The sequence below is a fragment of the Pristis pectinata genome, chromosome 1 (assembly GCF_009764475.1).
Source record: "Pristis pectinata isolate sPriPec2 chromosome 1, sPriPec2.1.pri, whole genome shotgun sequence".
NCBI lineage: Eukaryota > Metazoa > Chordata > Chondrichthyes > Rhinopristiformes > Pristidae > Pristis > Pristis pectinata.
The window spans coordinates 65386686-65409167 of NC_067405.1; the positions used below are offsets into that span (position 1 = coordinate 65386686).

At 43.3% G+C, this 22482-nt stretch overlaps 1 protein-coding gene across 2 annotated transcripts in view; it reads left to right on the forward strand.

The window, feature by feature from the left end:
- LOC127574238 (SH3 domain-binding protein 4-like) overlaps window positions 1-5366 on the forward strand; it is a 60779-nt gene extending 55413 nt beyond the window's left edge. Inside the window, exon 5 of one of the 2 annotated variants that reach the window (XM_052023070.1) lies at window positions 363-5366. In XM_052023070.1, the coding sequence (XP_051879030.1) occupies window positions 363-587 (225 nt within the window). In that variant the 3' untranslated portion in view covers window positions 588-5366. The remainder of the gene's footprint in view (window positions 1-362) is intronic. The other variant, XM_052023077.1, reaches the window with a different exon arrangement.
- Window positions 5367-22482: the final 17116 nt, after the last annotated feature.

The window sequence follows — 22482 nt, forward strand, 5'->3', positions numbered from 1 at the left end:
ATATTCAAGGAGCAGGAGTAGCCCATGTGGTATCCAAACTTGCTGTACCTCTGTAAAAATCCATCGCTTTCTGAATAGGGGAGTGCAGGAGATTTTTTCTTTCACCATTTTTAAATAGCTTGGTTATCTCTCAAACTCATTGCCCAATGATCCGATCAAAACAAAACACTAAATCAATTCATATGTCATTCTGGTTGCATCTTTCTCTATGGAGCTTCTAAGCAGCCAATGGAAAGTGAGGATGTTGTAAAGACAACTGAATGGAAATATCCCTTGCTACTCGAGGGACTGTAATGCTTTAAAAGCCCAAAATGAGTGCTATCTTAAAAAGTAGTGGCTCTAATTGGTTTGCATCCTTCCAGGCCATGTGGAAACCAGCCTATGACTTCCTGCTGACCTGGAGTGCACAAATCGGAGACAGCTACAGAGACGTGATTCAAGAACTGCACATGGGGCTGGATAAAATGAAGCATCCCATTACAAAGCGCTGGAAACACTTGACCGGAACCCTCATCCTGGTCCATGCTCTCGATATTCTCAGAGCAGCAGCATTCAGTCCCTCTGATCAGGATGACGTCGCTATTTGAACCGTATTTTCTCTCGCCTCTTCAGTGAAGACTCAGTGACAGGAGGGAGTAAATTCAAGTCACTTGGCCTAATTTCTGATTAGTGCCAGCTGGAATTACCCAGCCTTACAACTACGGGGCTTTCAATGTTGCAAAGAACCTTAACTGTCAGTTTTATGGCATGGTGTTCAAACTGTTACCATGAAAGGCAAAACTCAGTCTGGCTCCTAAGACTTTTTAAAAGAGCCACTGGATATTGGAAGTAAATTCTGATTTTGCACAAAATCAATCGATTTTATATCTAGGGAGTGGATGAATCCACCAATGAGTTATTAATACAGCTCTCCCCTCTCTTTCCCCCCATCCTCCTCACGAACAAAGGGGTTAGGATCCTAAAGAACTCTTTGTCATGCAAATAATTCATCCAGGCAAAGGTATGGTAAACCCTTAACTTTTGTCTGATACGTGCTGCCTTGGATGGTGAGAAAAGAAGTCAGAAGCTACTCAAAATCCTTCCAGTAAGGACGATGTAAATCTAAAACAAAGACGGAAGAGCGCAGGTGCTCGAGGGCTTTCTCTCCCGTTTTAAATAACTTGGTTATTTCACAATTTCCTTCCCATTGACCCATGTCAAAAAGTCATTAAATGTTACTGGCTTCTACAGATCTGTAATTGAAAGAGAGTTTCCAAATGTGTTCCCCACCCTTCATTGTTAATTAAATGTTCACTAACTGGGGGTGAGCTGTTGTCAAAATTCTAATGAAGTCGCATTAATGTTTTTGAACTTATAACAATTGTGCTATAGTGTGTGTAAAAAAAACAAAGCTAAACTTTCACCGCATGATTTTCTTTCTTCTAAATAGCACTATTTTACCGGGTACTATTTTTAAATGTGTCAAAGGACTGAGCAATGTACCAGAACTGTTCTTGGAGTCCACTTCCTAAGAAATTTGTTGAATGTAGTTTTTAAGCTTTGTAAATATAGCAGGAGCCCTAACTACCTCAGGTACGTCTTAACTTTTTACTTACCCTGCTTTAAAAATGAATGCTCAGCCTTTGCCCCCAATGCAGCAGAAGTGTTTTCACTGTGATGGGCTGTGTGTCATTCCAAGTGTTTGCCTTAAAGCTGTAATTTGGAGAGCTGCAATGGGAAAATGGACATGTCAAGACATGCTTGCACTTTGAGCTGGGAAACTGGCCCCGGTTATTGCATGCTTAAACATTAACAAGCCACATTGCAGAGGTTATTAACAATCAAGCCAAATCAGTTTTGTAACACCATCCATATATTCAGCAGTTGCCAACCAAAGGCAATGATTTTTGTTTTGAAATTGAAAATGCAGATGGTCAGTGAGAGGGGTGAAAGGCAAAGAACACAAGCACGTATGAAAGGTGATGGTGCTCGAGGGGTATAGCAGTCCAGCGTCCTAAGCTGTGCATTCTGTGGACAGTGGTGTCCAGCCTGTGCAGTTCCTCTTGCAATACAATTGGTACTGGATTCTGATCGAAGAAACAACCAGATTTCATTTTATCAACATAATCCTGAAAATCGTTACCTCAACATGTATTCCCCAGCGATCTGTGTCACAGATAACGTGACTTGAAATGTCTTTTCTCAAAGCATCATCTGTTTGACTGATATGTTACACACTTCACCTTCCTTTGACCTACTCACTTTTGCTAAGGGTTGGAATGTCTGTTTTGGAAGGCGAATTTGCTTATGAATTTTGGTCATGGGCTGGGATGGATATAAAAGTCACTGATCCCAGTCGATGGAATTATTACTTTGCAACACTGATTGTGAATAACTGTTTTTCTCTTCACGAATGAGATTGGATTAATTATTTTAATCATTTCAAGTAAAGCACTTAAAGGTTGCATTAACTGGTGCCAGTGAAGCTGTTAATAATGTTTGATTTAGGAGACACTTGGTGTTTTACACCATGATGAAACAACAGAATCCAAAACTCATTTTCCTGTTCATTGGCCCTAATTGTTGACAACTCTTTTGTAGTGCGAATACATTTACTAGGATAACTTGTGTTTCTTGGGCAAGAGTCAATGAGGTGTCAGGTCCCTTGGACAGTATCTCTCCCCAGTTTTAGTTATGTGATTGCTCATTTCAGTCACGTCAGCCACAAAATATTCAGAGTTGTAATACCTTCTGCCCTTTTTCATTGCTGCATTCTGAGAGGTTCTGCTAGTCCTGAGAAAAGAAGTATGTCAACATAGTCTTCATTATGTTCTGTAGAACAACCAAATCTTTCTCTTGTTTTGCTTGGGATTACAGGTTGCGTTTGCATTCATACACACTGTATTGTATTCACCGCTCCATTTTTATTTTGGAATGCATATTGGGTTTCCCAGAATCAAATTCATTTATCAGCTGGTCCCCATTTAACCCAAGTTGATCTGAAGGCTAATGCATGTGTTGAAATGAATGGCTGGCAGTTCTCCTGTATCCATTGTGGGCTGTCAGTGGCCTCTTGAACTCTGCAGAATGGAAAATGATAGCTCCTGAACTAAATCTGCAGTAAGTCTATCTAAAGTTATTGGCTATTGTTCTGAGTTATAAACTGTGATATATAATTTCTTATCTTGAATTGTTGGAGAACTATTGATATTTGAGAATCTGCCATCAGAGTCACTTCGTATATTGATGTAGATTAAATGACACTTCATGAACTGATTGGTTACAGATGTCACTTGAACATTTCAAGCTGATTAAGCTTTTTCTTGGGGATAAGATTTAATTTAGCTTGATGTTTTAGCTTCATTATCTGAGACAACACATTGTTTTGATTTGCTAAGAAAACCCCAAGTTTCTCTTCAGTGCTGACACTGAATGGGTCACAGATCAGTCTGTGGCCAAAACATTTTTAAAATTGTTGATTTGTAAGGAGAATTTGTATATTCAATATTGTTATGTTTTATTTAAATAGCACACAGCAGATTCCTCATGCTACATGATAATTTCATGAGGAAAAAGGTGATTGCCTCATCTCCCTCCTGTCCAAGTAAGATGCTGAGTGCAGAACCATGCCTAGAATCTCATCTATTTGACTGCGCTACATTACTTGGTAAAACACTTGTGTTTGCCACTCTGAATTATCCTATGATATGTTTTTAAAAGTTCTTTGTAACTGCTAAAAATGTGTCCTCTTGTCACTTTATGAATGTCAGAAAATAATTCTATTTTCTAAATTTCATACAGGTATTTTGCTCTGCCTTGTTTAAACCAGCAATTAGACTTAGCTGACTTTTGAATTATTTGTAAATATACTAGAAGAGTAGTCATAAATTGCATTAAATGCATAGTGTCACCTATCATCAAACCTGTACATATCGTTCATTTGCCAGTATTAAATGCTGTATATGACTAGTCTATAGACAACTGCAAGTTACTAGTCTGGTTAAATAAGCTCTGAAAGAGGACAAGCTTGTCAGCCAATTCTTACTGGATAATTTTTGCATTGTTGGAAGTGAATGGCAACTTGCATGTTAGAACATTTGAGTTCTATTTTTCCTGAATGCCTTTTGTTCACTCAACATCATGGTCAGTGAAGACATCCTTAGGGTGAGCAGATGATCCTTAAAGTAACACAACCGTAGTACAGAATTTAGGAACAACCTTGATTCCCCCACAGCAGTATAGTTGTGGAGTGTATTGAATACATCTCCTCTCCTGTCCCTGTATCCAACTGAGTGTGAGCTGTTTCCATACTGAAATTCACTTGCCTGCAGGTTGTAAATTAATGTAAATATACTACCTTTGTAGCCACTTTTTGCTGTTTTGGTCAATATGTGTGGATTGTTTTGTTCTGTTTTAACGCTGCAGATGGTGTGCAGTGTTTGAAGTTACATCAGGGTCTGTGACAATTCTCTTGTGCATTTCCAGTAGAATGTTATTCAAGAGGAGTAACCAGTGTTCATTTTAGCAACTCGCCCTGAATCCCATAATCTTGCCATGCATACCCCACTCATCCACAAGTTGCAGGGTAACGTGACCCTGAAAAACATTCTCTCTTCCACCACTTCTGCCGGAGTGTATTCACTTGCACACAACATGTCCTCAGTGGATTGTGATGAGATAACACTATTGGTGGTCTGGCTTTGCAACAACTTACACCCAACAACTTAATCCTTTACTGATCACTCTTGAGCAGTATTCTTGAGTGTGTGCATGTGCATCTTTGTAGATTAATGCTGCTTTTGATCTGCAACTTTCCCCAAATTTTAAACACCTAGCAATTTCAAAAAGACAAGCACTGCTACACTTCAGAGGACTGTTTCATTGGTCAGTATGGAAGGGGTTTATGAGGTCAAGTGCTCAGTTGCTTGCAGGAGAGTCTAAAGATGTGTCATTTATGGTTGGCAACCAATGATCTGATGAACTTACTTGAACTTGCAATGCCTTCTTGTTTTTGACTGTCGGCTGTTACACTCTCTTATTCAGTCCTAAATGCCTAATATATGTTTCCTTTCCCATTTTTCTTAACTCTCTCCAGAAAAATAAATCAGTAAACTAATCTCAATCTTGTCCATTGTCTGCTATGGACTCTTGCTCTCAAGCTTGCTTCCCACCTAATTGCTGACTCTCGAACACCACGCCGCACAATGTTATGTTAATTTGCTATTGTAGGCTTCTGTTTAAAGATGTGGATTGCCTTATTTCTGTGATTTGTAAACCACTGTGCTTTCCATTGCTCTGTATTATAAGAAAGTAATTTCTAGTTATATTGATACCTTTTGGCTGATTTTAAACATAGTATTTTCAATAAAACCTGTTTCTTACTGCGTTCCCAGTGCTTCATTATTACACACCACTCAGTGGGTATTACATTTGCCAGGTCTGTGAGATGGAGTTTGCTGCTGCCCTGTTTAGAGAAGTTCTGTAGTTAGGTTAAAATAGAACTTTGATTCATAGTCCAATCCTACTTGTGAAGTCTCAGATAATATTTAACCATACATCATATTTGAGATAGAGACACAAGAGACTGCAGATGTCGGAATCTGGAGCAAGAAACAAACTGCTGGAGAAACTCAGCGGGTCAGGCAGCATCTGTGGAGGCAGAGTGGTAGCCGATGTTTTGGGTTGAGAGGCTGCATCAAAACTGGATGATGCTCTTTGACCCACTGAGTTCCTCCAGCATTTTGTTTTTTGCATCATATTTGAGACTCCTGAACAATGTAAGACCCTAAAAAAAATCAGTGAGGTGAATATGTTGAATGAAGGGGGGAATGATAGTCTTTGCCAAGGAATTTTGTCTTGGAGTTTATTGTGAAAAGTGTTTTCCATAAGTAGTGTTGTAAAGACTGAATCCTTTTATACACTGTGTCAGGGAAATTTACTAAGGTTTAACAATGATTTGATAATTGCATTAATTGATACTACTGATCAAGGAAGATGTCCAAAAGTCAGGAATGTCACACCATTAGATTAACATGTACAAACTGAACTTTCACTGTGGATTTATTTTGTACTGATGCACAAAAATAATGAAGACACCCCTACCGGGTTAGTGTAATCTCTAACTTTTACTAAAGGCTGCAATCGGTTTCTTGCATTGAAATTTACTCCTGATTGAAATATACTCGTATTTCTTACAACCCTTGAGAACCTTCAGATAAACCAAAGATTTTAGAGTTCCACAATTCAATGTATTAATATGAATGATGCAAGTTACGACAACTAATGTCTGCACCCAACAGGGGAAACAGCTCTTAAGCAGCTCACCTGATTTTTAGTCAACTAAATTCTTGCTGGAATTGAATGTAGGGTAATACCAATTGTTAATGCATTGAGCAATGGTGCTGACAAACTGAGATAACAGGTGCCGTTGGAATATATTAATTTTTGCTCAGCCTGATGTCTGATAAACATGTTCTCATATTTCTGAATGAACAAGCTACTGAGAAATATATGCCCTCAAACTGATTGTATCTGCTCCAATCCTTCAAACTAAACTGATAAATCCACATGGGAGAAAAGGTTTTTTTTAAATCCAGCCAGTTGATACGAGATCTGAAACATGTGACTATCACCTCAAAAGTGCTTTGTTAAAAATGCTTCACTATAATTCTGGAAATAATCCTAAACCAGTCTGTTCTGTAGCTAACTAATAGTTGTTTTTACCTTAATACAAGTCTGAAGCAATTGCCTTGCTTAAATATCCTCAGTAAATGTCCTGTGTTTCTTTTGCTCTGCATTCTCTGCACCTTCTGCTTGTTAAAACATTTTGTTTCTGTGTTCAGTTAATTACTGAAAGCTGGCCCATCCCCACCACCAGTACCCTCTGACTACCTTAATACCAGTCAGACGATCATCCAACCCTGATGAATTTGCACTCTCCACGGGGGGTTTTGCTGCTGTGTTTTAACATTTTTTTAAACATCTGTACGTCACTGGAGACTTTCCCTATTTATAGTTAGAATTGGAAATCGATAGCTGATTCCAGTTAGATTATGTCGCCAAGGAGAGCCATCCTCCATGATGTCATGAGATGACAATTTGCAGTGTGAGGCTAGAAAGCATCTAGAAACTGGAGAGAGGCCTGTTTGGGTTTGTATCAATGGTACACAATACCTCAGAATCCATGAAGTATTTTTGAAGTCTAGTCACGGTTACAGTCAAATTACAAGCTTATTCCAGCAAGCAACAGTGAGAAAAATTATTCATTGTATTTGAGCCTGCCATCAAGGTAATATATTTACCTTGGTGTGAATCAACATTCAGGAGGGCAGAAGGAATCATTAATGCAGTCAAAATTAGCCAAACACTACTGCTAAAAATGATTTTGTGGAATGGAGGCTTTGTCAAGATGCTGATGGCTTTCTTAATTTGATGTGCAAGTCTCACACTGAGAAACCAAAAAGGCTGGTGAGGTGAGTCTTCAATGGCAGCAATGTCCGAGGCCTGGAAATATTGAGAGATTGAATGGTCCCACGCATGGTAACTGGAGGTAGGTATGTATTGTGCAGAGTCGGGTCCCCACACACTCAGTTCTTGTGCAAGAACAATTGATCACTGCTCGGAGGAAATCACTACATATTGTGTCCGACTTCCTTTTGACTACCTTGAAAGAAATTGAGATTTGTTAAGTGTAAAGTTCAATTTCCTCAAACTGAGTTTGGTAGGTTTATGTTAACTCTAGATATTTAAAGATGCAAGGTCAAGGTGGGTGTTAGAGTTCCAATCAAGATGATCACATTGAATGGCAGAATGATAAACTCATAAAGGGCTAAGTGGTCTCCGCTGACATTGTCTTCAGCTTTCTGGTGGAAAGTTTAAGGAAGTTTGTGGGTTAAAGTCCCATTCCAGGAAGAAAGCACAAAAAATCTAATTAGCTTTGATGTACTGAAGGGTCTTCTTTTGGATGAGACATTGAAGCAAAACCCTGTCCTTTCAGATGGAAGTTACAGACCCCATAGTCTATAGTGCAGTGGAGTTATTCTTGGTTCCGGCCATATATCTTTCTCAGCCTCCCAAAAACATTTGACTCCATCAGTTGAGACAGTTGCAGAATACTTGGCTGTCTGCATAAATGCTTCTCTGTCCCATGCCTGCTTCACGATGGCCAGCAAGTTGTGATTGAAACCAACAGATCCACAACAGACCCGATCCCTCTGCAGAATGGTGTCAACTCGCTCCAACTTCTTACCAAGGTGCATTACTCAGGCAGCACTTGTGTATGTACAGGGTCTGAACTGCAAGTCATCATGGACTCATTCTCTGAAGCGTGCAAGACAATGGGCCTTAATGGGACAGCTGATGAGGGGCAATACATGCCAGCCTTGCATGTAAGTGACTTGCTGCCAATGAGTTCCAGCAATAGGATCAGCAGGTCACACATCTTTGGCATGGGGATAGACTTGAGTTCCACTACAATAGAGAGTAACTCAGCACCAGTGACAGGACATAATATTTCTCGTGTGTAATCTTTGAGCAGGTTCAAAAAAAAAGTGGCAGAGTGTGGGTGAGGGTTCACATCGATTTTCTTTCCCCTTGGAACCGAAACTTAATGTGGGGAGAAACTTCACATAAGTATATCAGGAGCAAGAGGGTAGCTGGAGAAAGATCGAGTCCCTTTAGGGATTAACGGCATAATCTTTGAGTGGATCCAGCAAGACCAGAAGACTTCTCATCTTACTCAGCATGGAGGATATTCAGTTCAAGGAGGGGTAAGTGGATAATCTTGAACAGGTCAGTATTAAAAAGGAGAATGCGTTAGATGTCATGGGGTGCATAAGGGTTGATAAATCTCCTGTGCTGGGTGAGATCTATCCCAGGTTGCTATGGGAAGCAAGGGAGTTGATAACTGGGGCCCTGGCAGAGATATTTGCATCTTTGCTCATCACAGGCAAGATGCCAGAAGACTGGTGAATAGCTAATATTGGCCCTTTATTTAAGAAGGGCAGAAGAGATAAGCAATACAACGGTGGTAGCGAAGTTATTGGAGAAAATCCTAAGGGACAGGATTTACGTACATTTGGAAAGGCAGGGACTGATCAGGGATAGTCAGCATAGCTTTGTGCGAGGGAAATTGTGCATCACTAATTTAAATTAGTTTTTTTAAGGAGGGAACTAAGGAGACTGACAAAGGCAGGGCAGTAGATGTCATCCAAATGGCATTTGAAAAGATCCTGCATGGTAGACTGGTCCAGAAGGTTAAGGCACAGGGGATCCAAGGTGTGCTGGCTAGTTGGATCCAAAATTGGCTTGGCGATGGGAGGCTGAGAGTGGTGGTGGAAGGATGGTTTTCTGATTGGAAGTCCTTGACCAGTGGTGTACCGCAAGGATCAGTGTTGGGACCTTTGCCGTTTGTGATATATATTAATGACTTTGATGTGAATGTAGGAGGTATATTTATGGATGACATGAAAATTAGTTATGTTGTGGACAGTGAGGAAGGTTGTCTAAGGTTACAGCAGGATATAGATCAGCTGGGAAGTTGGGCAGAGTGTTGGCAGATGGAATTTAATCCTGACAAGTGCAAAGTGATGCATTTTGGGAAATCAAATCAGGGTGGGACCTATACATTAATAGGCAGGGTGCTAAGGAATGTTGATGTACCAAGAGACCCCGGGTTCAAATCCAGAGTTCCCTGAAAATGACGCAGATCTATGGAGTGGTGAGAAAGGCATATGGCATGGTTGCCTTCACAGGTCAGGGCATAGAATATAAGAGTTGGGACATGAAGTTGCAACTTTACAAAACACTGATTAGACTGCACTTGGATTATTGTGCGCAGTTCTGGTCACCACACTGTAGGAAGGATGCGGTTGTGCTGGAGAGAGTGCAGAGGTGGTTCACCAGGATGATGCCTGGATTGGAGAACTTTAGCTATGTGGAGAGATTAGACAGGCTTTTCCCTGGAGTGAAGGAGGCTGAGGGTGACCTGAGGTGTATAAAATTGTGAGAGATAAATAGTTAAAATCTTTCCTATGGTAGGGGTATCAAAAACAAGAGGGCATAGATTTAAGGTAAGAGGAAGGAATTTTACAGGGGAAAGTTTTTTTTACACAGTGTGTGGTTGATATCTGGAACACACTGCCAGAGGAGGTGGTGGAATTGGATACAATCACTGTGTTTAGACAGGCACTTAAATAGGCAAGGTATAGAAGGATATGGACCTCATGACGGCAAATGGGATGAGTATAGATGGGCAAAATGGTCAGCATAGATGTGGTGGGCCGGAGGGCCTGTTTATGTGCAAATCTATGACTCTAAATATAAAGCATAAGCAGGTTAAAGCAGGAATCCTGTAAAGGTGAATGTTACTTTAAATAGCAGCTATCTTTTGAACTGGGCGGTGTACCATTCCAGGGATTGTATCGTGAATAAATGGAGGTGAAGGTGTCAGCAAGCATTGTCTTTTATTTATCAGCATTCTTGGCTGTGAAGTCAATTCATGGTTCATCGGAGGGGTGGGGTCGATTGAAATGTCAGTTGCGCGGGCGCACCTTCATGAGGTGTCCAGATCCACTGAAGGACTTGGAGGATTTAACAAGCTTTGCAAAAGTCTCATTGCATCAGAGGTCATCAGTGTGTGTGTGTGATCCAATTACTGGGGAGAGATGATGCAATGTCAGTCTGATCAATTGGTTGAAAAAAGCCCACTAGAAATATGATGATTGCAAAAGGAGGTGCAGGAGTTCACAGGGTTCAGCAACTTCCTGGACGACCATGGTGTCCAGGTTTGAAACTACAAAGCATTATGGTCATCCCTGAACCTGTGTCACACACCAAGAGCAAGCAGTTGGCTTTATCCCTGGTTTGAAGAGTAAGTTAGTCATAGGTGGGATGGGTCACTGAGAAATAAGTCATCTAGAGTTCTGAATCCAGGTCACAATCCCATGGCCTCTTGTAAGTAAGGACTTTGGAAAAGGTAGATTCCTGATGCATCGAAATTTCTTTTCTTCTCTCAGAGGGTGGTGAATCTCTGGAATTCTCTGCCCCTGAGGGTGGTAGAGACCAGATTATCAAATATATTTAAGGTGGAGATGGATAAATCTTTGAAAGATCGTAGAATTGAGAGTTATGGGAACTGGCGCAGAAGAGGAGTTGAGGCCTGGGGTAGATCAGCCATGATCACATTGTATGGTGAGGCAGGCGTGAGGGACCTGGTGGCCTGCTCCTGCTCCTATTTTCTCAAATCAGTAAATTGATTTATCATTGCTATGTGTACTGAGGTACAGTGAAAACCTTTGTTTTGCATGCCATCCAGACATATCATTTCATTACAACAGTGAATTGAAGGGAAAACAATAACAGAATGCAGAATATAGTGTTACAGCTACAGAGAAAGTGCAGTGCAGGCAGACAATAAGGTGCAAGGTCATAACAGGGTAGATTGTGAGCTCGAGAGTCTATCTCATCGTACTAGGGGACTGTTCAATGGTCTTATAACAATGGGATAGAAGCTGTCCTTGAGCCTGGTGGTACGTGCTTTCAGACTTTTGTATCTTCTGCCCAATGGAAGGCGGGAGAAGAGAGAATGTCCGGGCTGGGTGGGGTCTTTGATTATGCTGGCTGTTTTACCGAGGCAGCAAGAAGTACAGACAGAGTCCATGGAGGGGAGGCTGGTTTCGTTATCTGCTGAGCTGTGTCCACAACGCTTTGCCATTTCTTACAGGCTTGGGCAGAGCAGTTGCCATACCAAGCCGTGATCCATCCAGATAGGATTCTTTCTATCGTGCATCGATGAAAGTTGGTGAGGATCAAAGGGGACGTACCGAATGTCCAGCAGGGCTTTGATAGCTCAACCCTGAACCCAGCTACACGGAGGCATGGTTCAGCTCAGTGCCTTGTGACTTATGCCAGGAAACTGAGAAAGTACATTTGTCCACATTGTCCATCACTGTCGAGAGAAGTGCACAGAGCACTGGCCAATAACAAGCTAACCTGCTTTGACAATGCAGCTGCAGATGTGGGAACTAATAGGAGGCAAGCTGACTGCAAACCATCAGCCCTTGCTGCTCATTTGGACAGATCGGTCAGTCCTGGGGGGGTGGTAAATTGACAGGATCTGACATTGATTAATTTTAAAGGATTATTTCAGCTTGTTTGCGTGCTTTATAAGATCGAAGGGACTACTTTTTATCCTGGATTTTTGCTCAATGCTGCTTAGTGAATATACATATATTACACGAATCACTGAACAGCAAGTGTCAGACTTTATCTACTAAATCCCCGATAGTCCATGAATGTTGTCACTCGCCAACGTAACAGGATCAGATAAAATTTTCTAATAATTGAGCCTCTTTCACAACCATTTCCACCTCCACCACTCCTGTAATGCAGAAAATTGTTCTGAGGCATTGCACTGGAACATGTGTAATTAGACAACTGCGTCATACCAATGTGAACAACACAACCCTGTTTGACCACATGAACTGCCCATGCCTGGAGGGTGCTGGGGTGAGAGGTTGCCTGGGAATTTCTGGTCTAGTGGGACTCTAGCATCTCTAGGTTGACAGGAGTTGGGAACTGAAGGATTGCAGAGATTGCAGGAAGACCCGTTGGTGGACCCGTTATCTGCAGTAAATACTCAGCAAGCCAGGCAGCATTGGTAGAACAAGGAACAGGCTTAATGTTTTTTCAATCTGAACTTGGGAAAATTTGGGAATGAAAGAAGCTTTAAGTGTTAGAGGAAGTGGGGACAGGGGGAGAGGTCAGTGTGCGGGAGGGAGTGGGGAGTGGGGAGGGCAGAGGTGTGTGGGAGGGAGTGGGGAGGGCAGAGGTGTGCGGGACGGAGTGGGGATGGCGGGGTGCGGTGGGGAGTGGGGATGGGGCAGTGTGTGGCAGAGCACAGATCAAGAGAAGCAGAATGATGTGGGTGCTGGTGGAGCTGGAATGGCTAATCCCATTCTCCAGCACCCAGACGGTAGCCTTCTACATCTTGGTATTCAGGTTCTCATCTGAATACTGAACTGTGAGAGTCTCTGCTCCACCAACCCCTCAGGCAGTACGTTCCAGACTCAACACTCCCAGCGAAGAGATTCCTCCCTAGATGCTCTCTACTACCTCTAACCTTAAGCCTATGCGCTTTGCTATGGACATCTCTGCTGAGAGGAAAAGTTTCTCACTATCCACCCTATCTATCCCCCTCGTAATTTTGTGCACCTCTGTTAGGTTCTTTCTCAGCCTCCTCCACTCCAAGAAAAACAAATCCAGCCTATCTACTGGGTATTAAGGCATACAAGTCTGTAAGAAATATTGACAGGGAAGATGCTGAGGAGCAATTGTCAGACTGGTAAATTGGTTTATTATTGTCACTTGTACCAAGGTACAGTGAAAAACTTGTCTTGCATACCATCCATACAGATCAATTAATGACAACAGTGCATTGAGGTAGCACGAGGTAAAGCAATAACAGAATCCAGAATATGCTGGCTGCTTTACCGAGGCAGCGAGAAGAGTAGACAGAGTTCATGGAGGAGGGGCTGATTTCCATGACTCGCTGGGCTGTGTCCACAACTCCTTGCAGTTTCTTGCGGTCATGAGCAGGGCAGCTGCCATACGAAGCCGAGGTGTATCCATGCTTTCTATGGTGCATCGATAAAAGTTGGGGAGTGTCAAAGGAAACATGCCAAATTTCTTTAGCATCCTGAGGAATTAGAGGCACTGGTGAGCTTTCTTGGCTGTGGCATCTACGTGGTTGGACCAGGACGGGCTATTGATGATGTTCACCCCCAGGAACTTGAAGCTCTCAACCCTCTCAACTTCAGCACCATTGATGAAGACAGGAGCATGTGCACCGCCCCACTTCCTGAAATCAATGACCAGCTTTTTTGTTTTGCTGACACTGAGGGAAAGGTTGTTGTCATGACACCATGTCACTAGGCTCTCTAACTCCTTCCTGTACTCCAACTCATCGTTATTTGAGATACGGCCCACTACAGTGGTATCATCGGCAAGCTTAGAGCAGAATCTGGCCACGCAGTCATGAGTGTATAAGGAGTAGAGTAGAGGGCTGAGGATGCAGCCTTGTGGGGCACCAGTGTTGAGAATAATCGTGACTGAGGTGTTGCTGCCTATCCTCACTGATTGTGGTCTGTTGGTCAGGAAGTCAAGGATCCAGTTGCAGAGGGAGGTGTTGAGTCACAGGTCTAGGAGTTTGGTGATGAGTTTGCTTGGAATTATAGTATTGAAGGCAGAGCTGTAGTCAATAAACAATAGTCTAACATTATGTCTTTACTGTCCAGATGCTCCAGAGATGAATGTAGGGCCAGGGAGATGGCATCCGCTATAGACCTGTTTCAGTGGTAGGCAAATTGCAGTGGGCCGAGGTTTTCTGGGAGGCTGGAGTTAATGTGTGCCATGACCAGCCTCTCGAAGCACTTCATGACGGTGGATGTCAGAGCCACTGCATGATAGTCATTAAGGCATGTTACCTTGTTTTTCTTAGGTACTGGGACAATAGTGGTCTTCGTAAAGCAGGTCAGAACCTCAGGTTGAAGCAGAAAGAGGTTAAAAATGTCTGCAAATACCCCCGCCAGCTGATCTGCACAGGATCTAAGGACACAGCCAGGAACACCATCCGGCCAGTTGCTTGCTATGGGTTCACTCTCCTGAAGACTGATCTTACACCCTCACCGGTGACCATGGGACCACTGGAGGTTGTCAGGGTGGCTGATGACAATTCCCTTCTGTTCAAAACGTGCATAGAATACATTAAGCTCATTGGGAAGGGATGCGCTGTTGTCAGCAATGCTGCTGGACTTCGTTTTGTAGCCCATTATAGCATGTAAGCCCTGCCACAACTGACGGCTGTTCTGAGACTGTATTTTGGACTGCTATTGTCTCTTGGTATCTCTGATAGCTTTACGGAGGTCACATCTCAATTTCTTGCATAGGTCAGGGTCACCTGATTTGAAATCTGCAGTCCTAGACTTCAGCAGGGAGTGGATCTCCCAGTTCATCCATAGTTTCAGGTTTGGAAACACCCGGATTGTCCTCTTTGGTACACAGTCCTCAACACATTTGCTAATAAAGTCCATGATGGTGGTGACATCTTCATCTTGGCTAAGTGCTGAAACAATCTAGGCTGGAGAATCTAGAATAAAATGGCCAAGCTCTCTGGATAAGTGAGATGAGAGTTTCTGTCCAGTCTCTCCTTATAACTGAAACACTCCATCCCAGGCAATATCCTGGTGAATCCTCTGCACTTTCTTCAATGCAATCATGTCCTTCCTATAGTGTGGCAACCAGAAGATCATGCAGTACTACAGCTAATCAATGATTTATAACATTGTACCATAACTTTCCTGGTCTCATATTCTGTCCCTGGGCTAATGGCATCAAATATCCCATATCATTTCTTAACCACCTTGTGTACCTGTGCTGCCACCTTCATGGATCTTTGGACTTGTACACCAAGTTCCCTCTGCTCCTTAGTACTTGCTGGGGTCCTTCCACTCACTGTGTATATCCCAGCCTTAGTAATCCCCCCGAAGAACTTCACCTCACACTTGTCAGGATTAAGTTTCATCTGCCATTTCTTTGCCCATTTTACCAACTTGTTAATATCATTCCAGATCTGAAGGCTACCCTCCTCACTATCAACACCACCACCAATCTCTATGTCATATGCAAACTTATTACTCATACCTCCTACATTCACATACAGGTCATTAATACAACAGCAAGGGTCCCAACACCGATCCCTGTGGTACACCACTGGTCACAGGCTTCCAATCACAAAATCAACACTCCACCATTACCCTCCTACTCCCATCACCAATAATTCAGATTCAATCTACCAAATTGTCCTGGATCCCGTGGGTTTGAATCTTTTGGTTTAGTGGCCTATGTGGGACCTTGTCAAAGGCCTTACTGAAGTTCATGTGGACTGCATCAACCACACACCTCTCATTGACACACTGTCATCTCAAAATATTCAGTCAAATTAGTCACACAGTATCTCCCCCCACCCCCCCAACAAAGCTGTGCTGACTCTCCTGATCAATACCTGCTTTTACAAATACAGATTAATCCTGTCCCTCAGAACTTTTCTCAATAACTTTCCTACCACCAACATTAGACACACTGGCCTGTACCTGGCTTATCCCTGCTGCCCTTCTTGAATAAAGATACCACACTTGATGTCCTCCAGTCATCTGGCAATTCCCCTGTGGCTGTAGAAGGTTTGAAAATTCCTGTCAGGACCCTACTAATCTCCTCCCATGTTCCTTAAAGCCTGGGATACATCCCATCGGGCCCTGAGGATTTTTAGAACATAGAACATTACAGCACAGTACAGGCCCTTTGGCCCACAATGTTGTGCCGACATTTTATCCTGCTCTAAGATCTATCTAACCCTTCTCTCCCACATAGCCCCTTATTTCTCTATCATTCATGTGTCTATCTAAGAGTCTCCTAAACATCCCTAATGTATCTGCCCCAACAACCTCTGCCAGCAGTGCGTTCCATGCACCCACCACTCGCTGTATAAAAAACTTACCCCTGACCTCCCCCTTATACCTTCCTCTGATCACTTTAAAATTGTGCCCCCTTGTGTTAGCCATTGTTGCCCTGGGAAAAAGTCTCTGACTGTCCACTCGATCTATGCCCTTTATCATCTTGTACACCTCTATCAAGTCACCTCTCATCCTCCTTCTCTCCAAAGAGAAAAGCCCTACTTCGTTTTCACCTTTAAGCTGCTAAGACATCAAATATCTCCTCCTGCTGCTAAGACATCAAATATCTCCTCCTACTGCTAAGACCTCCTCCTATTCAAAGATAATTTATTTGGGAATTAATGTCCCCCTTTCTGAGTTGTCCTGCTTCCCTTTGTGCCCTCAATATATTTAAACAATGCCTTTGGATTTTCCTTAACCTTGCCGCCTCTTTACTTCCTCAGTTTACCTTTTACTGAAGGAGTAAGGTGTGTCTGGGGAAAGGTGTAACTGGAAAGTAATGAGAGAAATCTGAAACTACCAGAAGAGGAGAGGAAAGAAACATTGCCAGAGATGTGAGAAACCCACCAGGAATAGCTCACAATCTCAAGTTGTTGAATTCAATGTTGTTTCCCAAGAACTAGAAGCTTTCTGGGTGGAAGATGAGGTGGTCCCTTGAGCTTCATTGAAACAGTGTAGGAGGCCAAGGACGGAGAAATCAGATGGGAACGGGACTGAGAACCAAAGTAACAGGCAGCAGGAAGCTCAGTGTCACCCGTGAGACTGAACGGAGGTGCTCTACAGAGCCGTCATCCAATCTGAGTTTGGTTTATACGGTGTAGTGGAGACCAGAAGCAGTGCATTAAATTGGACTGCTAAGTCAGTCACTATGTGAATGTGTGCCTGGGTCACTGGCTGACAGGGAGGGAAGAGGTCAAAGGGCAACTGCTGCTTCTCTGGTGGTTGCCTAGGAAGGTGGCTGGAGATGGAAGAGTGGTCCCACACGAATGCAACAAGTGCATCCTGTACTGTGGAAATCAGATGCTTACTGCATGTCCAGTGATTCGGTAGGGATGGGACATATTACAACATAGAATTGGTACATGCAGAGATAACTTTGTATGAGCAGTTGAATGATAGAAAATTATTGCTGAACTCTCTAGCCAGGATCCTTAGAGTGAACATCACCAATAGCCTGTCCCGGACCAATTACATAGACACCAAGGCCAAGAAAGCTGACCAGCGCTTCTACTTCTTCAGGATGCTAAAGAAGTTTGGCATGTCCCCTTTGACACTCATCAACTTTTATCGATGCCACCAGAGAATGCATCCTATCTGGATGCATTGCGGCTTGGTATGGCTACTGCTCTGCCCGGCACAGCAAGAAACTGCAGAGAGTTGTGGACACAGCCCAGCACATCACGGAAACCAGCCTCCCCTCCTTGGATTCTGTCTATATCTCTTGCTGCCCTGTTGAAGCAGCCAGCATAATCAAAGACCCCACCCACCTGGGTCATTCTCTCTCCTCCCCTCTCCCATCAGGCAGAAGATACAGGAGCCTGAGAGCACATACCACCAGGCTCAAGGACAGCTTCTATCCCATGGTGATAAGACTATTGAATGGTTCCCTTATATGATGAGATGGACTCTTGACTTCACAATCTACCTTGTTATAACCTTGCACCTTATTGTCTACCTGCAATGCACTTTCCTGTAGCTGTGACACTTTACTCTGTATTCTGTTATTGTTTTTACCCCGTACTACCTCAATGCACTGTGTAATGAATTGATCTGTACGAACCGTATGCAAGACAGGTTTTTCACTGCACCTCGGTTGAAGTGACAATAATAAACCAATTCCAATACCAATACCAATATATGGTAGTAGAACATCTCCATACTCACTACCACCACCATGAGGCTTTAGGTAAACCACTTCTTGTCCATGTGCCATAAGAGTGGCAGAGTTCAGGTTAAACCAAAGTTACCTCCACCTGAGGAGGACATGCCTCGCCATCCAGCTAAGAAGGTGGATGTGTCATATTCAAATCCTGGGTTAATCAGTTGTATTCCTAATGAGTTTTCTGCAACAGTTTAATACACACAGTGTCTCACTGAGGCACTTCAGACGACACTTAGAAGTCAAACAAGATGCTGTGGGCCTGGAGTCACAAAGGCCAGGCTGGGTGACAGTGGCAAACTCCCCCACAAATAGGGCATTAGTGAATCAGGCAGGCTTTTGCAGATAACACCCTTGACCACTGCTATGCAACCATCAAAGATGCCTACCAAGCCACCCCCTGCCCTCTCTTTGGTAAGTCAGACCACTGGGCTGTTCTCCTTCTCCCTGCATAGAAACAGAAGCTGAAGCGGGAGAATCCGGGACAGAGAATCGTGCAGTGGTGTCTGAGGAATTAGACGAGCTTCTATGCGACCATTTTGAGTCAGTGGACTGGTCCGTGTTCAAAGACTCAGCTGCCAGTCTTGAAGAGTATGTCACCACCATCACGGACTTTATCAGCAACTGTGTTGAGGACTGTGTACCAAAGAGGGTAATCCTGGTGTTCCCAAGCTGGAACCATGGATGAACCGGGAGATCCACTCCCTACAGAAATCTAGGAGTGCAGCTTTCAAATCAGGTGACCCTGACCTTCACAAGAAATCGAGATATGACCTCCGTAAAGTTATCAGAGATGCCAAGAGACAATACCAGTCCAAAGTCCAGTCCTAGACCAGCCGTCAGTTGTGGCAGGGTTACATGCTATAACGAGCTACAAAACGAAGTGGGGCAGCATCGCCAACAACAACGCATCCCTTCCCAATGAGCTGAACGTATTCTATGCACATTTTGGACAGAAAGGGAGTGGTTTGTCACCACCCACCCCAACAGCCTCCAATGCACCTGGACCCACAGTCACCATTGAGGATGTAAGATCAGTCTTCTGGAGAGTGAACCCGCAGAAAGCACCTGGCCCAGATGGTGTCGTCATATCCTTAGATCCTGTGCAAATCAGCTGGCGGTGGTATTTGCAGACTTTTTTAACATCTCCCTACTTCAATCTGAGGTTCCTACCTGCTTTAAGAAGACCACGATCAACCCGGTACCCAAGAAAAACGAGGTAACGTGCCTTAATGACTACCGATCAGTGGCTCTGACATCCACCATCATTAAGTGCTTTGAGAGGCTGGTCATGGCACACATTAACGCCATCCTCCCAGAAGACCTCGGCCCATTGCAATTCGCCCATCGCTAAAGCAGGTCTATGGCGGATGCCATCTCCCTGGCCTCACACTCATCTCTGGAGCATCTGGACAGTAAAGACACTTATGTTAGACTATCGTTTATCGACTACAGCTCTGTCTTCAATACTATACTTCCAAGCAAACTCATCACCAAACTCCGAGACCTAGGACTCAACACCTCCCTTTGCAACTGGATCCTTGACTTCCTGACCAACAGACTGCAATCAGTAAGGATGGGCAGCAACACCTCTGGCATGATTAGTTTCAACACTGGTGCCCCACAAGATTGTGTCCTTAACCCCCTACTCGACTCCCTATACATTCATGACTGTGTGGCCAGATTCTGCTCTAACTCCATTGACAAGTTTGCAGATGATACCGCTGTAGTAGGCTGAATCTCAAATAACGATGAGTTAGAGTACAGGAAGGAGATTGGGAGCTTAGTGACATGGTGTCATGACAACAACCTTTCCCTCAGTGTCAGCAAAACAAAAGAGCTGGTTATTGAATTTGGTGGGGGGGGGGGGGGGGGCGCAGTGCACATGCTCCTGTTTATATCAACGGTGCTGAGGTTGAGAGGGTTGAGAGCTTCACGTTCCCAGGAGTGAACATCACCAATAGCCTGTCCCGGTCCAACTACATAGATGCCACGGCCAAGAAAGCTCACCAGCACCTCTACTTCCTCAGGGGGCTAAAGAAATTTGGCATGTCCCTTTTGACACTCACCAATTTTTATCGATGCACCATAGAAAGCATCCTATCTGGATGCATCATGGCTTGGTATGGCAACTGCTCTGTCCATGACCGCAAGACCTCAGAGAGTTGTTGACACAGCCCAGCACATCACAGAAACCAGAGACCCCTCCACGGACTCTGTCTATACTTCTCGCTGCCTTGGTAAAGCAGCCAGCATAATCAAAGATCCCACCCACCCGGGACATTCTCTCTTCTCCCCTCTCCCATCAGGCAGAAGATACAAAAGCCTGACAGTACATACCACCAGGCTCAAGGATAGCTTCTATCCTGCTGTTATAAGACTATTAAATAGTTCCTTAGTAAGATAAAATGGACTCTTGACCTCACAATCTACCTCGTTATGACCTTGCACCTTATTGTCTACCTGCACTGCACTTTCTCAGTGTCGGTGACACTTTATTCTGCATTCTGTATTGTTTTACCTTTGCACTACCTCCAATGCACTGTGTAATGAACTGATCTGTATGATCGGTATGCAAGACAGTTTTTCACTGTACCTCAGTACAAGTGACAATAATAAACTAGTTCCAATTCCAATAATCCAGTAGTATTATGGTCGTTATTGTATTAGGCCAATTACTCATATTAGCTTTTTATTCCAAATTTATTGGACCAAACTAAGGTAAATTTTGTTAAGATGATCAGCTAAAAGTTTGATGTTGGATTGACTTCTCCAGGTTTAATCCGAGGAGTATCAGGGTTATTGGATATAACGTAGCCACAATTCAGTCACTGTGCATGAAGTTTATAGCATACGGCGGGTGTGAATTGGGCTTGTATTTGAACCGTTCCCCTTCACCCCAGCACTTTGCTCTATGCAGGCTCACACATGAAGATTGGCTCCTCTTGGGCGAGGTCTTGGAAGAACGCCACTATCAATGGAACCTAAACCCTTGGGAGAGTCGGTGCCTTGAAGAGGTGGGGTTTGAAAAATAACATTGATAAAAAGGACATTATTTGTGAAAAAGAAAACATTGTTGCGTGACTTATGGGTGACATGGTTGATATTTTAATATTTTTGTTCTCAGAAATGTGGGTGGTGTTGTACGGCTATACTTAAGCCTCTTCCTGTGTTTCTATGGGAGTGTTCTGCACACAATCCCTGAAGGAAATAAGGACACGTTGCTCTCAGATGTTGAGAAGAGCGCCACTCTGGTGGAAGACATAAGTAGGTGCTCACACTCTGAACATGAAAGGACTAACAAGTTTTCATGTTTCAAGTTTATTGTCACAGGCATACATAAACAGGGTATAAATGCACTGAAAATTAGCTTTTTGCAGCAGCAGCACAGTACTTTACAAGATGAGGACAAACATAAGTTAACATAAACATAAATTGACATAAATTATACATAAATTACACGTTTGCAAAATAAGCAACAAAATAAACATAATGACACTAGTGCAAGGTTGAGAGAGAAAAAAATATATAGTCCGAGGTAGTGTTAAGTTTTTTCAGGTCGGTTCAAGAACCTGATGGCAGTGGGGAAGAAGCTGAGGTTGAACCTTGAGGTGTGGGTCTTCAGGCACCTGTGCCTCCTGCCTGATAGCGGCATAGAGAAGAGGGCATGGTACGGATGGTGGACACTTCACAGGAACACCAAGCATTTTGTGTTGTTACTGGACAGACAACCCAGAGGTTTGGACTAGGGATCCAATGACCTAAGTTCAAATCCCACCAGGGTAGCTGGGGAATTTAAATTCAGTTAATTAAATAAATTTGGAATAAAAACAGTAGCTTTAGTCTGGATGTCTGAAATTCCTAGAGTTCCATAAAAGCCCGAAAATCTAAAAAAAAACTTCATTTGCTGGAAATCTGAAATAAAAACAGAAAATGCAGGAAACACTCAGCAAGTCAGTCAGCATCTGTGGGGAGAGGAAGAGAGTTGACATTTCAGGTCTGACATAAAAACCCATCGTCCAGATGAAGGTCAACCCTAAATGTTGTCTGTCCATTTCCCTTCACAGATGCTGCCTGACTCGCTGAGTTCCTCCAGCAATTCGTTTTTTACTCCAG